The sequence below is a fragment of the Aotus nancymaae genome, unplaced genomic scaffold, assembly GCF_030222135.1.
Source record: "Aotus nancymaae isolate 86718 unplaced genomic scaffold, 86718_ANA_hifiasm-v0.15.2.pri h1tg000131l, whole genome shotgun sequence".
Taxonomy (NCBI): Eukaryota; Metazoa; Chordata; class Mammalia; order Primates; family Aotidae; genus Aotus; species Aotus nancymaae.
Genome location: NW_026988546.1, coordinates 2,868,864 through 2,882,967, shown reverse-complemented (window position 1 = coordinate 2,882,967; position 14,104 = coordinate 2,868,864). Strand labels below are relative to the sequence as shown.

General features: G+C 43.7%; 1 protein-coding gene and 1 non-coding gene across 2 annotated transcripts in view; one reads left to right on the top strand and one right to left on the bottom strand.

Annotated features, from left to right (window-relative positions):
- Positions 1–863, top strand: part of CRACDL (CRACD like) — a 75,125-nt gene extending 74,262 nt beyond the window's left edge. The window contains exon 11 of the mRNA XM_064371278.1: positions 41–863. Coding sequence (XP_064227348.1) covers positions 41–180 — 140 coding nt within the window. The 3' untranslated portion in view covers positions 181–863. The remainder of the gene's footprint in view (positions 1–40) is intronic.
- A 12,245-nt stretch (positions 864–13,108) lies between these two features.
- Positions 13,109–13,250, bottom strand: LOC135272813 (U4 spliceosomal RNA). Its single transcript, XR_010340773.1, has one exon. It is a non-coding gene; the product is annotated as a U4 spliceosomal RNA (small nuclear RNA).
- Between the last annotated feature and the right edge of the window lie 854 nt (positions 13,251–14,104).

The following is a 14,104-nucleotide window of genomic DNA, read 5'->3' as shown; positions in this document are numbered from 1 at the left end:
CTGCTCATGTTTCTGTTTGCTTTGTCTCCCTTCCAAGCAGCTCAGTCTGCAGTGATGACAGAGAAGGAATTGCATCAGCTGAAGAGAGCCAGTTATGCCAGTACAGATCAACCATCCTGGATGGAACTTGCCAGAAAGAAATCTCAAGCTTGGAGTGACATGCCCCAGATTATAAAATAAGTGGGCAGTGTGCTGATAAATCACGTCCACTACCCTGACAAACCACTTAGTTAAAAACTGCCAGTATATCATGGCAAACAAACTGTGAAACTTAAAGATTGATTTTATCATCAAGTTATGACGAGCTCGGGGAAGAGGAAGGAACCAGGCAAAACAGAGGATAAACACACAGCCATACTCCTGGGCCAGAGGGCCCAGAAACAAGAACAACATTGGAAAAGTCCAGGAACCAGTTCCTGTGCCCAAAGGTACGAATGCGTCTTTTAGAATTCCCTTGATAAAGAAGCCTCAGACAAGGAAGAAAATAGAAATGAAACTGGACACATAAATAGGACACCTTGCAAAGGCCAGAAGAGAAGCCCTTCTAGGAGAAGGGACCGCCGTGCTTCCAGCTGAGATCAGCCCTTGTCTCTGGTCACTCTCTTGCCTGTGGATCCTATCTTCTTTCCTGTTTTCTACGAGGCATGGCATTCATGGTAAAACAGGGATGCCATTTCCAAGAGCAGCTATAAAACAATCTGTTTTCCTAAAGGCAGCCACTCTGAGAAGGAGATGAAGGAACATGGCAGGGTTCATCAATTCACAGACTGTTTCCAGAATAATTTTTAAACTTTTCCACTAGGCATCTGTGTCTTTAACCACTGCACAATGCATTGCCTGTTTAATAAAAGGTTTCAAACATGCCTCTGTTTTAAGTGTAAATGTTATTTCTACTCAGGTTTGGAGAACATCCTCCAGCACTCAGTTAAATGCAGCAAATAGGGTTTTGCTTCATACATACCTCATTTAAAATTCTGAATTGGGTTAATTGTGCAGTTTGAGTTTTTGAGGGTTTTTTTTTCCCCCAGTGAGAATTTTGGAAGACAGACAGTAATGTAGGGTTTTTAACTCTTTTCATCTATTTAGTACGACATACTAAAAATATAAAATTTCCTAAGAAGTTATCATTCTTTAGCATCTAATCAATTGAACCTGCACACTTCTGTTGAAAGCTGGGTTGCCAGGGCATCAGCCAGTATGACCCATGAATGCAAAATGTGGAAAAACCAAGGAGAAGGAAAACATATTTGAAATCTCAGAATTGTCTTGGTTACATAATGCCTCTTTACTGTTTAAAACAGTTCCAATTTGTTCCTTTGAACAAGCTGATCTCCTTGGGAATATGTATAGCTGGGGACATTTAGCCTTCAGAATCAGTACAACTTCATGACATACTGCAATTTGATTTTATATACCCTAGGGTCTTGCTACTTTTATTGTATTTTCCATTTTCATTAATATTATTTTTCTACCTATTAGTACTATACAAGTTGATTGAGCCTACCTTTATTGAGAAAGTCCTGGGTCAGTTTTTTTTCCCCAACCAAATGATTTGCTAATTGTATTCTCTTAGAGAATGTCAATACTGAATTCCATGGTGAACATGCTCTAGCACAAGAACTCCATCCATTTAGCCTTGCTTCCAAAGCTGAGGCATCTGTGAGTCATTTTAACGGACCAAAATCATGTTAGCTGTGATTACCCCCAAACCATCGTTTCTCCTATTAGCATATGATTTCACATGAACCATTTTGAGGCAGCAGATTTCACTGTAAGGTCAAAAGTATTTGGTTTGGTTTTGTTCAAGCAGATGCTTATACTCTGTGTGTATTTGAGGACTTGGTTTAATTCTCTCTGACGCCTGGTGAGTTAGAAGGGTGCCATTTTTAGGAGACTGGGAGAATTCACTGGGGGGTGGCCCTGCGGTTGCCACCTTCAACATGGAGGTGGTGACCCTTCTGTCATAACCAGCTGAGATGTTGGCTGAAATCTGGGGATGTTGGGAAGTCCAGAGTAGCAGCAGAGATGGTAAAAGCCTGCAAGGAATTACCAGCCTTGGTTTTCCTAAGAAGAAAGATGGGGGAGGGGGGCGGGCAATTACTGAGCCAGCCACTGCTCTGTATTTCAAATGTAATTTAGAATCCTCTGCACTGTCCTTTGAGGGTAAGTACTTATATCCACTTTGCAGGTGAGGAAACTGAGGCACATTGAGGTTAAGATCCCATAGCAAGTATGCACCTGGAAAGTGACTCCAAGGCCCATGATTTTAAACACTGTCCTTGAGTAATAGCCCATTTTTATGTTTATTTTATTTTATTGACAGGGTCTCGCTCTGCCTCCCAGGCTGGAGGCAGTGGCATAATCTCAGCTTACTGCAGCTTTGAGCTTCTGGGCTCAAGCAATCCTCCCATCTCAGCCTTCCAAGTAGCTGGGACAACAGATGTGCACCACCACACCTGGCTAATCTTCTACTTTTTTTGTAGGGACAGGGTCTCACCAGGTTTCCTAGGTTGGTCTTAAACTCCTGGGCTCAAGTGATTCTCTTGCCTTGACCTCCCAGAGTGCGGGATTACAGGCATGAGCCACTGCACCCAACCAACATCCCCATTTTTAAAATGCATTGGTTCAGCGAATCACTTGAGGTCAGGAGTTTGAGACCAACATGGTGGAACTCCATCTGAACTAAAAATACAAAAAAATTAGCTGGGTTTGGTGGGTGCCTGTAATCCCAGCTACTCGGGAGGCTGAGGCAGGAGAATTGCTTGAACTCGGGAGGCAGAGGTTGCAGTGAGCCAAAATCGCACCACTGCACTCCAGCCTGGGCTACAGAGTGACACTCCGTCTCAGAAAAACATAAAAAATAAATAAAAAGCCCTGGTGCAGAGGTGAATCTGTGGCCTCAAAGACAACACAGGCATGGAAGCACTGAACTTGACCTTGGGGGCTCCTGTGTTTTAGGGACACCCTCATCATTGATTCCTTAGACAGACTGGAAAAAGGGAGAGGAGCGTTTATAATTTTTAATTGTGAGCACCTGCCTCAACTATGTGGCGTTTTCATTCATTCCTTCACCTCATTCAGGTGACGCTTCAGTGCCTGCATTCTATGAGGGCTTAGGGACAGCTGATGAACAAACAAGTAACAGGCTAACCTTGTACCACATCTGTTTTATTTGGTGGGGGGACACAATGAAAATATACCAAAAAACCCCAAGTAAAAATAGCAGTAAGTTCAATGATGAGCCTAGAATAGAAGGGCTTGGTAATGGCAGAACTACGTGAGATTGGGTGGTTAGTGAAAGGTTTGCCAGAGGTGATCTAATTATAAAAATGATCATGGTGACCTTGCTTAAAGTAATGCTGGATGTGGAGAGAAGCAGATGGATTCAAACCACAATTTAAAGGTGGCATCAGGTCGGGTGCTGTGGCTTATGCCTGTAATCCCAACACTTTGGGAGGCTGAGGTGGCTTAATCACATGAGGTCAGAAGTTCCAGACCAGTCTGGCCAACATGGTAAAATCCCATCACTACTAAAAATACAAAAAAAAAAAAAAAAAAAAAATAGCCGGATGTGGTGGCACATGCCTATAATCCCAGCTACTCAGAAAGCTGAGGCAGAAGAATCACTTGAACCTGGGAGGCAGAGGTTGCAGTGAACTGAGATCTCACCACTGCACTCCAGCCTGGGCAACAGAATGAGACTCCATCTCAAAAATAATAGCAATAGGCCAGGCGCGGTGGCTCAAGCCTGTAATCCCCTCATGGTCACGAGGTCAAGAGATGGAGACTATCCTGGCCAACATGGTGAAACCCTGTCTTTACTAAAAATGCAAAAATTAGCTGGGCATGGTGGCACACGCCTGTAATCTCAGCTACTCTGGAGGCTGAGGCAGGAGAATCACTTGAACCCGGGAGACGGAGGTTGCAGTGAACAAAGATTGCAACACTACACTCCAGCCTGGCGACAGAGCAAGACTCCATCTCATAATAATAATAATAAAGGTAGCATCAAATTCAACATGCAGGTGGGTTTGATATGGCTGGTGTGAGAAGGAAAGGGTGGAGGTAGAGATTACACCTAGATTTTTGGTTGGAACTCCTGAGTGAGTCTTGGTAACAGAAATGGGTATGGAGGGTGAGATCCACAGAAAGTTTAATTTGGACATCTTAAATCTGAGATTCCTAGTAGACATCTAAGTGGAAATATCAAGTTATACAATTGCAGGTCATTAGCATTTGGAAAGGATAGGAATTCAGGGGTCTAGACAAGGAAGAACAGAGTGCCAGAATTGATCCTAGGATACTCCGACACTAGGGATCTAGAGGTATTGGAAAGGTCTGTGAAGGAAGAGGAAAAGCAAGAGAGAGGGAAGAAAACATGTTAGAAAGAAGAGGGGAGAATTAGCTGTGTCAAGTGGGACCTGCTGAGAAAGGGACCTGCTGAGAGTGGGATCTGCAGGGAGTGAGACCTGCTGAGAGTGGGATCTGCAGGGAGTGGGATCTGCTGAGAGTGGGATCTGCAGGGAGTGGGACCCGCTGAGAGTGGAATCTGCTGAGAGTGGGATCTGCTGAGAGTGAGACCTACTGAGAGTGGGATCTGCTGAGAGTGGGACCTGCTGAGAGTAGTGAGACCTGCTGAGAGTGGGACCCACTGAGAGTGGGATCTGCTGAGAGTGGGACCCACTGAGAGTGGGATCTGCTGAGAGTGGGATCTGCTGAGAGTGGGACCCACTGAGAGTGGGATCTGCTAAGAGTGAGACGTGCTGAGAGTGGGATCTGCAGGGAGTGGGATCTGCTGAGCGTGGGATCTGCTGAGAGTGGGACCTGCTGAGAATGAGATCTGCTGAGAGTGGGATCTGCTGAGAGTGAGACCTGCTGAGAGTGGGACCCACTAAGAGTGGGATCTGCTGAGAGTGGGATCTGCTGAGAATGGGATCTGCTGAGAGATCCAGCCAGATGAGAACAAGAGTGGCCATTGACTTGGGAACACAAAAGTCATATGTGATTTGACAAGAGCCCTTTCTGTGGAATGGTGAGGGTGGAAGCACAGGTAGAGTAGGTCAAAGCTGGCCAGCCTGTAGTTACATCAGCTATAATCAACTTCCAAGAAATTTTACTAATACGTGAATGGGAGCAGAGAAATGTCAGTAGCTGGGGGCAGGGGGCAAGGGAAGGTTTTCCTGTTTGTTTGATACAAGAGCAAGTTTACATGTGGATAGGAATAGACTTGTAAGAGAGAAGGGAAAATTGCTAAAGCAGGTCTTTCTGAAGTACACCTCGCTGTCCAGAGATTCAGACAAGGAGGAAGCACTCACACCTGCGGGCTGCTTTTGTTGTTCCTGGAAACAGGAGCCCCACATTTTGATCCAGTTGATAAGGTGGGGGCCGCTGTAATGACAACATGGTCATGTGCTTGCCCTGGCTAAATGTGGACACTGGTTCGTTTTCCTTACCGTGGCTTGAGTGTTAGTGCTGAGCTTTGGTATTCGGGAAGAAGGGTGTATGAAGTTATTTGGGCAGACGGCGCTCTGAAAATCCACATATATAATTGATACCCCAGGAGTCTCCTCCACCCTGAAGAGCCAGGTAAAATCTATGTGGATACCAGCAAATTCTATGCTTGGGAAATCCACAGCTTTCCCCGATTCCTGGGTCTTCTGTTTCTACTGTCTCCTTTGCACTTGGGACCTGTGCATTCTTGGAGGTTTTGTTGTCTTTCCCCAGGACTTGGCTCCTTCAGCAGTCAGCAGAAGAACTCTGTGCACACCTGCATTCTGTGTCTTGGTCAAAGCCACTAAATAATTGGGACTGGGTCACAAGGAGGAGACACATCCTGAGAGACATGGCCCTCCCTAGCTTCCTAGTCCCGCAGCTCTACCTCACCCAGCAGGACAAATTTCCCTGGGTTATCTTAAGCACATCAGGCCTGCCTTCACGCAGCTTAACAGAGAATGTCCTCAGAACAAATGGAGTCCTCCCACTGAGGGGAATGTGATGAGTAAAATATTCTGCACCTTATTCAAAGCTATGCTTTGATGAGTGCTCAAAACCACCAGCAACAGGATCCGTGGTTTTTGTGACTCCATCCATCCTGAGTTGCCACATTTCTCAAAAAAAATTCATCTTATAGGAATAGCAATGCGAACGGCCCTGAAGAGAGTCCTTCTCCATACTCCATCCAGGTTTGAATGGGCTTCTTCCTAAGGCCAGCACCATTTCTGACTCGGGTAAGGCTGCCCACCTGAGGACATCCCAGGCTACCTTGTGCACACTGCGGAAGGGATGCTCATTTATTTCATAGGCAGAGAGTCATTGAGAAGAAGAAAAAACATGGAGCAAATAGAGGTACCCCTGACATTTTAAGAAAAATGTAGCCAGTGAGGGGGACTCTTGATTTGCATCAATGGTAAACGGAAAACTGAGGAAGAAAAAAATTCAAAGACAGCAATTATTATATTAGATTCTAGGGGAAAACGACAGGAAAATATTTCTATAGAGGTGGTTTGAAATTGAAAGATTTTAGGCATTTCAAAATATGTCCACAAAACTCTGTGTAGTCCTCTCTTCAACGTGTGGAGCCTAATTCCCCCTCCCTTGAGTGTGGGACAGAGTGCTCGCTTCTGAGGGCAGAACATTTAGCAGATGAGAAGATGTGTGCTGTCTGAAGCTAGGCCATGAAAGATACACTGTGTTTGCCTTGCAGGTTCTTGAACCATTCACTCTGAAGGAAGTCAGTCCCTGTATCTCAAGGACACTCAGGCAGCCTGTGGAGATGCCCACATGACTCCTTCCCGTGGCCAGCAAGTTGGTGCTGGTGGCTGAGGCCTCCCACTAGCCAAGTGGATGAACTGCCTTGGAATGGGCCCCGCCAGCCCCTGTCAAGCCTTCAGAGGCCTGTAGCCCAGTTGACACACTGACCGCTGCCTCACAAGAAACCCCAGGCTGGACTGCCCGGCAGGGCTGCTCCCAAACCTTGACCCACTGAAACTGCATGTGTTATTAAGTCAGTACTTTTTGGGATAAATTGTTACACAGCAACCGGTTTTTCATATTATTTTTCTGGATCTTGAAATGAAAAATTCCTACTTGTTTTAAAGTTAATATTTTAGCTGAGGTTAAGAATATAAGCGTACGCACAGTATGAGAAAATGTTATTTAACACCCCCGAACTGCAGGCTGTCTCAGGCTGTGCAGCAGAGATAGCTGGAGGCATACCTCAAACTCCTGTGGTCCCCTCGCATGGTATGGAGGTGTCCTGGAAGCAGATGCCCAGCCTCAGCCCCCTCCCACCCAACAAACACATCTGCCTAGGCCTGCGACCCTGTAATCACGTTCTGGCTCGTGGAACGTAGGCGGAAGTGATGTGCACCCACCATACAAATCCTTCCCTTCTAGGGAGGGTTCATGTAAGGATAACCAGGATGGCAGGCAAGAAAGTCTCCCGTGGGTGAGACTTCACAGAAGGGAGAGGCTTAGCTCAGAGAGACCCAGGGGAAGGAGGAGAGGTCTCAACAGCAGCTGTTGGAAGGAAAGAGGAAGAGAAAATAGACTCATTCTGTGTAAAGCCACAGGGAACAAACCAGGACCGTAAGTGAATGTTCGAGAGGACAAAGAAAGAAATGTTTTAACTATGAAAGCTGTTCAGTACGGGACAGGATGCCCGGTCAGGAGTGAGCTCCCTGGCACCTGAGGGGGCAGGCTGAGGGAGGACCCCACCCCTCCAGGATATGGATCCTCGCCCTTGGAGGAAGTCTGAATGGAGCTTCCCCAGCCTGGAGCCACTCTGCCTCTAGAACTACAACAGGTACTATCTAAGGCAGGGGCACTTTACACAGTGCTCTTATTACTATTTATTATCAAGAAGTCATCATCCAGGAAATCCTCCAAGGAGGCTTTTATGTAGAATGTCATTGTCCAGAATGCTTTGACGGCTTTTTATTCAAGGCTGCCCAGAAGGCAGCCCTACAGAACCAGCCAGTCAGAAGACGGCCCTTCCAGGCCCTGTACACATCTGCTTCCCCAACTCCACCCCTGAGCCCTGAGCGCTTCAGTTGGTTCTGTTGAACTCCTGTGTGGAGGGAAATATTCATCCCTTGACCAATGGAAATAATCTCTAATGAACAGGCGTTTGGGGATCAAATAACAGAAATAATGCAGGCTGAGCACATGCGTGTTTGTTGACAGCACAGGTGTGGTTGACATTTGCTTTCTCTGCGTTGCCTAGCTTCCTTCCTGCCTTCTCTATTGGGAAATTATCCTGATTCACATGGAAAGAAAAGAGTGTGTGTGTGACGCCCAGAAGATGACTAGAAACAGCAGCGGCCAGGCTGGTGGTTAGGGTGTGCCCCAGAAGCCCAGCCTCTCCGGAGAGCACCCTGAAGGTGTGCAGGCAGGCCAGAGGCTCCAACCTGCAGGCCTTGTAACTTGAGTGGCCCTCCCTGCCAAGCACCCAGTTTGACAGCTGCTATTCCACTTACAGAAAAACTGAAATTCAACATTGAGCTCACGATCCGGTAAGAACAAGTTGCTCCTGAAAGATTTCCCATGGGAATAAGGCTTCTGCTGTCAAACTTAGGATAATGCGAAATTGCTGCAGAGATAAAGGAAACTAGAAGCAAATCACAAGGGAGTCCTTTTGACAAAATGAACCCAATCTTTCCGGAGCAGAAGCCTTTATATTTAGATTCTCCATCTCTCCCAAGGAGCGGGTGGAGGGATTGTTTTCATCACCACCCATCTCTGCCGCTCCACTTACTATCTCATCTGTAAGGATTAGGTGCTTCCACCAGAGGGGCTGCCCAGGCTCCTCTGAGGCAGAGCAGGAGGCAGCGGTTGGATGCCTGCTGTGATGCTGGGTGTAGGGCAGCCCGCTGGAGCCTCGGCCTCAAATTGCCCCATCCTCTCAGGGCACTGTCCACCAGTGGTGCTGAAATGAGGAGTTTACAAAGGATATAGGGCTGGGCACTGAATTCACAGTGGCCAACATAAAAGCCAGCTTGCCTGGCACTGGCTGGAGACAGATATGTCCTGGATCAGTGGGGACCCTGAATGTGACTGCAGGGGGCCTGGGTCCCAGCTGCTGCTGCCCTTACAGGCTACAGTTCCATGTAAACACTGGACACCTGGACTGGCCATAGCAGGGTTTCAGAGTTCTCTTCTCTCTATGATCTCTTCCCGTGGGACATTGGGTTTCAGAGCTATACTATAGGCTAAATTGTGTCCCTCAAAATTCCTATGTGGAAGTCCTAAACCTAGTGCCTCAGCATTGGCTGTATTTGGAGACAGGGTCTTTATAGAGGTAATCAAAGTAAAATGAAGTCATTAGTGTGGGCCCTAATCCAATATGACTGGTGTACCAAGAAGAAAAGGAGATCAGGACACAGACACGCACTGAGGGAGGACCATATGAAGACAGAGAGGAGGTGGTTGTCTGCAAGCCAAGGAAAGAGGCCTCAGAAGAAACCAACCCTGCTGACACCTTAATTTTTTACTTTCAGCCTCTAGAATTATGAAAAAAAAATTTCTCTTTTTTAAGCTGCCCAGTCTGGGATACTTTGTTATGGCAGTCCTGATAAACTAACATACAAGTCTAGTATGCTCCACATTTAAGATTGAGGTTGCTTCTCTGGGTCTGGGCTAGGAGAGGTGACCCCTTGAGCCCCATCAACACTGAGCCTTTGTGGGCAGCCACAAATAAGGCCATTTATTTTCTTGAGCAAAAGCTTTGATACTTCTGGCAGACAGCTGTTTATTAAGAAAAAGAGTCTAGGCATGGTGGCTCATGCCTGTAATCCCAGCACTTTGGGAGGCTGAGGCAGGCAGATCACTTGAGACCAGGAGTTCCAGATCGGCCTGGCCAACATAGCAAAACCTTATCTCTACCAAAAATACAAAAATTAGCCAGCGTGGTGGTGTGCAACTATAATCCCAACTACTTGGGAGGGTGAGGCACGAGAATAGCTTGAATCTGGGAGGTGAGGGTTGCAGTGAGCTGAGATCACGCCAATGTACCCCAGCCTGGGTGACAGGGCGATACTCTGTTAAAGAAAGAAGGAAAGAAAAGAAAGAAAGAAAGAAAGAAAGAAGGAAGGAAGGAAGGAAGGAAAGAAAGAGAAAGAAAGGAAGGAAGGAAGAAGGAAAGAGAGAGGGAGGGAGGGTAAGAAGGAAGGAAGGAGGGAAGGAAGGAAGGGAAAGAAAAGAGAAAGAGAGAGAGGGAGGAAGGAAGGGAAGGAAAGGGAAGGGAAGGGAAGGAGGAAGGGAAGAAGGAAGGAAGGAGGGAGGGAGAGAGAGGAAAGAAGGAAAGAAAGAAAGAGAGAGAGAGAGAAAGAGAATAATCTGCCATTTTTAGTTCTCTTCTCTCTCCCTAGTTTCCAATACCCATGATCTCTGTGCCCCTCCCTCCTTCTCAGGACATTACTTTGATTCAGTCTGCAGAAAGCTGTAGTCTTCATTTGCAAGGCACTCACCAGCCCTGGCAGTGCCTTCTTTTACTTTGCACCCCATCAGTTGTCAATATGGTGGTGCACTGCATACAGAGTATAGGTCTAGCCAATGTCTATTGAATGGATGAATAAACAAAGTAGCCAGCTATATGGATGTTTCCATGCAGGGTTTCTTAGTGGGAGTGGAAGGGCAGCAGAGATGGAAAGAAGGAGACAGGCAAAAGAAAAGAGGAACTTTTTTCAAACTATCCAGACCTGCTCTTCTCTGCTACATATCAGACCAAAACTTCCTGGTATATGGAACATGGGCATTCTGTGGCCTCAAATATGGCAAATGTTCTTGGCTAATTAATGTTTCATGTTCACTTGAGAAATGCTGTTGTTGGGTGGAGAGTCCTAGAAATGTTAATTAGACCAAATTGATTGATCGTGTTGTTTGGGTCATTTACATCCTTACTGATTTTTCTGCCTGCTTGATCCATCATTTATTGAAAGAGGAGTGTTGAACTCTCAAACTATGATTGTGGGTTTCTCTGTTTCTCCTTTCAAATCTATTAGTTTTTGTCTAATGTGTTTTAAAGCATCTGTGGTTAGGTGCAAGCACACAGAGAACTGTTACGTCTTCTTGGAGAATTGACCCCTTTATTACTATAATCTGTCTATTCCTGATTATCTTCTTTGTTCTGAAGTTTACTTTAAAATAACTATAGCTACTACAGCTTTCTTTTGACTAGTGTTTGCATAGTGTACATTTTTCCATTCATTTACTTTTTTTTTTTTTATTGTAAAGATAGGGTTTTGCCATGTTGGCCAGGCCGATCACAAACTCCTGGCCTCAAGTGATCTATCTGCCTTGGCCTCCCAAAGTACTGGGATTATAGGCATGAGCCACCACATTCCGCCTCCATCCATTTACTTCTAATCTATGTATGTCTTATTTTTAAAGTGGGTTTATTGTAGACAGCATGTAGTTGAGGTCTGCTTTTTTATTCAATCATAGTCTTTTAATTGGTGTTTTTAGACCATTCATATCTTAAATGGTTATTGATATGATTAGATTTAATTTACCATGTTACTAGCTGTTTTCTATTTGTTCTTCTTCTTTTTTTTTTTTCTCATTTACAGCCTTCTCTGGGTTTATTTTTCTATTTTTTATTTTATTTTGAGAGTGTCTCATTCTGTCACCCAACCTGGAGTACAGTAGCTCAATCACAGCTCACTGCAGCCTCAACCTCCTCGGCTCAAGAAATCCTCCCACCTTAGCCTCCCAAGCTGCCTACCAAGCAATCCTCCCACCTCAGCCTCCCAAGCTGCCTACCAAGCAATCCTCCCACCTCAGCCTCCCAAGCTATAGGCATGTGCCATCACGGCTGGCTAATTTTTTTTTCATAGGTAGAGTCTTCCTATGTTGCCCAGACTGGAAGTAATTTTTATGATTCAATTTTATCTCTTCTATTAATATATCAATATATCAAAATATCAATATTGAATATCTCCTCTATTAAAGTATTTTTATGACTCAGTTTTATCTCATTTATACTTTATAAACAGTTTTAGTTGTGGCTCTAGGGTTTGAAATATACATTTTAAAATAATCTTAGTATGCCTTCAAATAATGTTATTCAATTCCACAGTTACTGTAAGGATTTTATAACAATATATTGTCAACTATTCCATCCCATTTCTTGTGCCATGTTTGCCATACATTTCACTTTTTCATATGTTATAAACACATATTCTATTGTTACTATGTTTGCTTCTAACAGTTATCTTTTAGAGCAAATATAAATAAAGAAAAATTATTTTACTTCACTTTTATTCATTTTATTTCTGATGCTCTTTTGACATTTATCATATTCCTTCTCCCTGAAGACCTACCTTTAATTTTTATGGTAGAGTAGGTTTAGTGGCAATGAATTTTCTCAATCTCTGTCTGCCTGAAAAAGTTTTTACTTCTCGTACCTTTTAAAGAATATTCTAAGTAGGTATAGAATTTTGGATTGCCAGTCTTTTTTTTTTTTTTTCATTTAGTACTTTAAAGATGTTAATCCATGGTCTTCCAGCTTGCATGGTTTCTGATAGAAGTCTGTTGTAATTCTTATCCTTAGTCCTCAGTAGACAGCATGTTTATTTTCTCTGACCCCCATCTAGAGTTTCTCTTTGTCTTTGATTCATAGCAATTTGCATGTGGTATGTCTAGATATGTTTGTTTCTTTGTTTTTGGTGTTTATCCTCCTGGTGTGCTCTGGTATTCTTAGCTCTTTGGTTTTGTGTCGTAGCTATTTTTTTTCTTTTTTTAATTATAAATTTCAGACTGTCAAAAATTGCCAACACTGTATAGACTGCCAAAAATTGCCAACACTGTATAGACTGCCGAAAATTGCCAACACTGTATAGACTGCCGAAAATTGCCAACACTGTATAGACTGCCGAAAATTGCCAACACTGTATAGACTGCCGAAAATTGCCAACACTGTATAGACTGCCGAAAATTGCCAACACTGTATAGACTGCCGAAAATTGCCAACACTGTATAGACTGCCGAAAATTGCCAACACTGTATAGACTGCCGAAAATTGCCAACACTGTATAGACTGCCGAAAATTGCCAACACTGTATAGACTGCCGAAAATTGCCAACACTGTATAGACTGCCGAAAATTGCCAACACTGTATTGACTGCCGAAAATTGCCAATGCTGACTATATTTCAAGTCATCATGGTGGAGTATTGGGAAAAGTTTTCAATTAGCAATAATTACACCTCAGATAAGCCTTAATTGGCTTTGATACTGCCACTGCATAAAGCTCTGTCACTAATTTTTAAAAGCTCTCAACCATTATTTTTCTCAGATATGTTTTCTGCTCAATTTTCTCTTTCTTCTCCTTCTGGAATTCCAAGGTTAGACTGTCTGGTATTTCTGATATGTCCTACAGTTCTTGGATTATCTGTACTGTCTTGAGTATTTTTCACTTTTTTCTCTTTCCATTTTATTTTGGGTAATACCTTTAAGCTTACTGATTCTTTACTCAGCTTTATCACTTATACTGATGGACTCATCAAAAGCACATCTCATCTCCATTACTGTGTTTTGTTTCTAGTATTTCCATTTTATTCTTTGTAATGGTTTCTAGTTCTCTGCTGAAATTTCCTATCTGGTCTTGCATGCTGTCTACCTTTTACTTTAGGTCCTTTAACATATCAATCATAATTAATGGCTGATAGCTCCAACATCTATGTCATATGTGAATCTGATTCAAATGGTTGTTTCATCTCTTCAGACTGAGTTTTTCATGTTTTTTTGTATGCCACATTTTTTGTTGTTATTCATAGCTGAAAATATTAAATAAAACAATATGGTGAATATTCCAGTTCCAGGATCAAATGCACGTGACTAGAGACAATTCAGGAATGAAAAGAAGTTATGTGGAGGTTTTTATAACCTAGAGTTCAAGTTACAGTGGTTGGAAATAGGCTTTGAAAAGTGGACAGTTTAGACTTTCCCCCCACTTTACATTTTTTTACATCAAGTTAAGTCATACGTATGGTTGTTTTTTTTTTTTTTTAATCATAGTCTATAACAGAGGTCAGCAAATTTTTTCTTAAAAGGCCAAATGACAAATATTTTAGGCTATGTGATCTCTGTCACAACTACTCCACTCT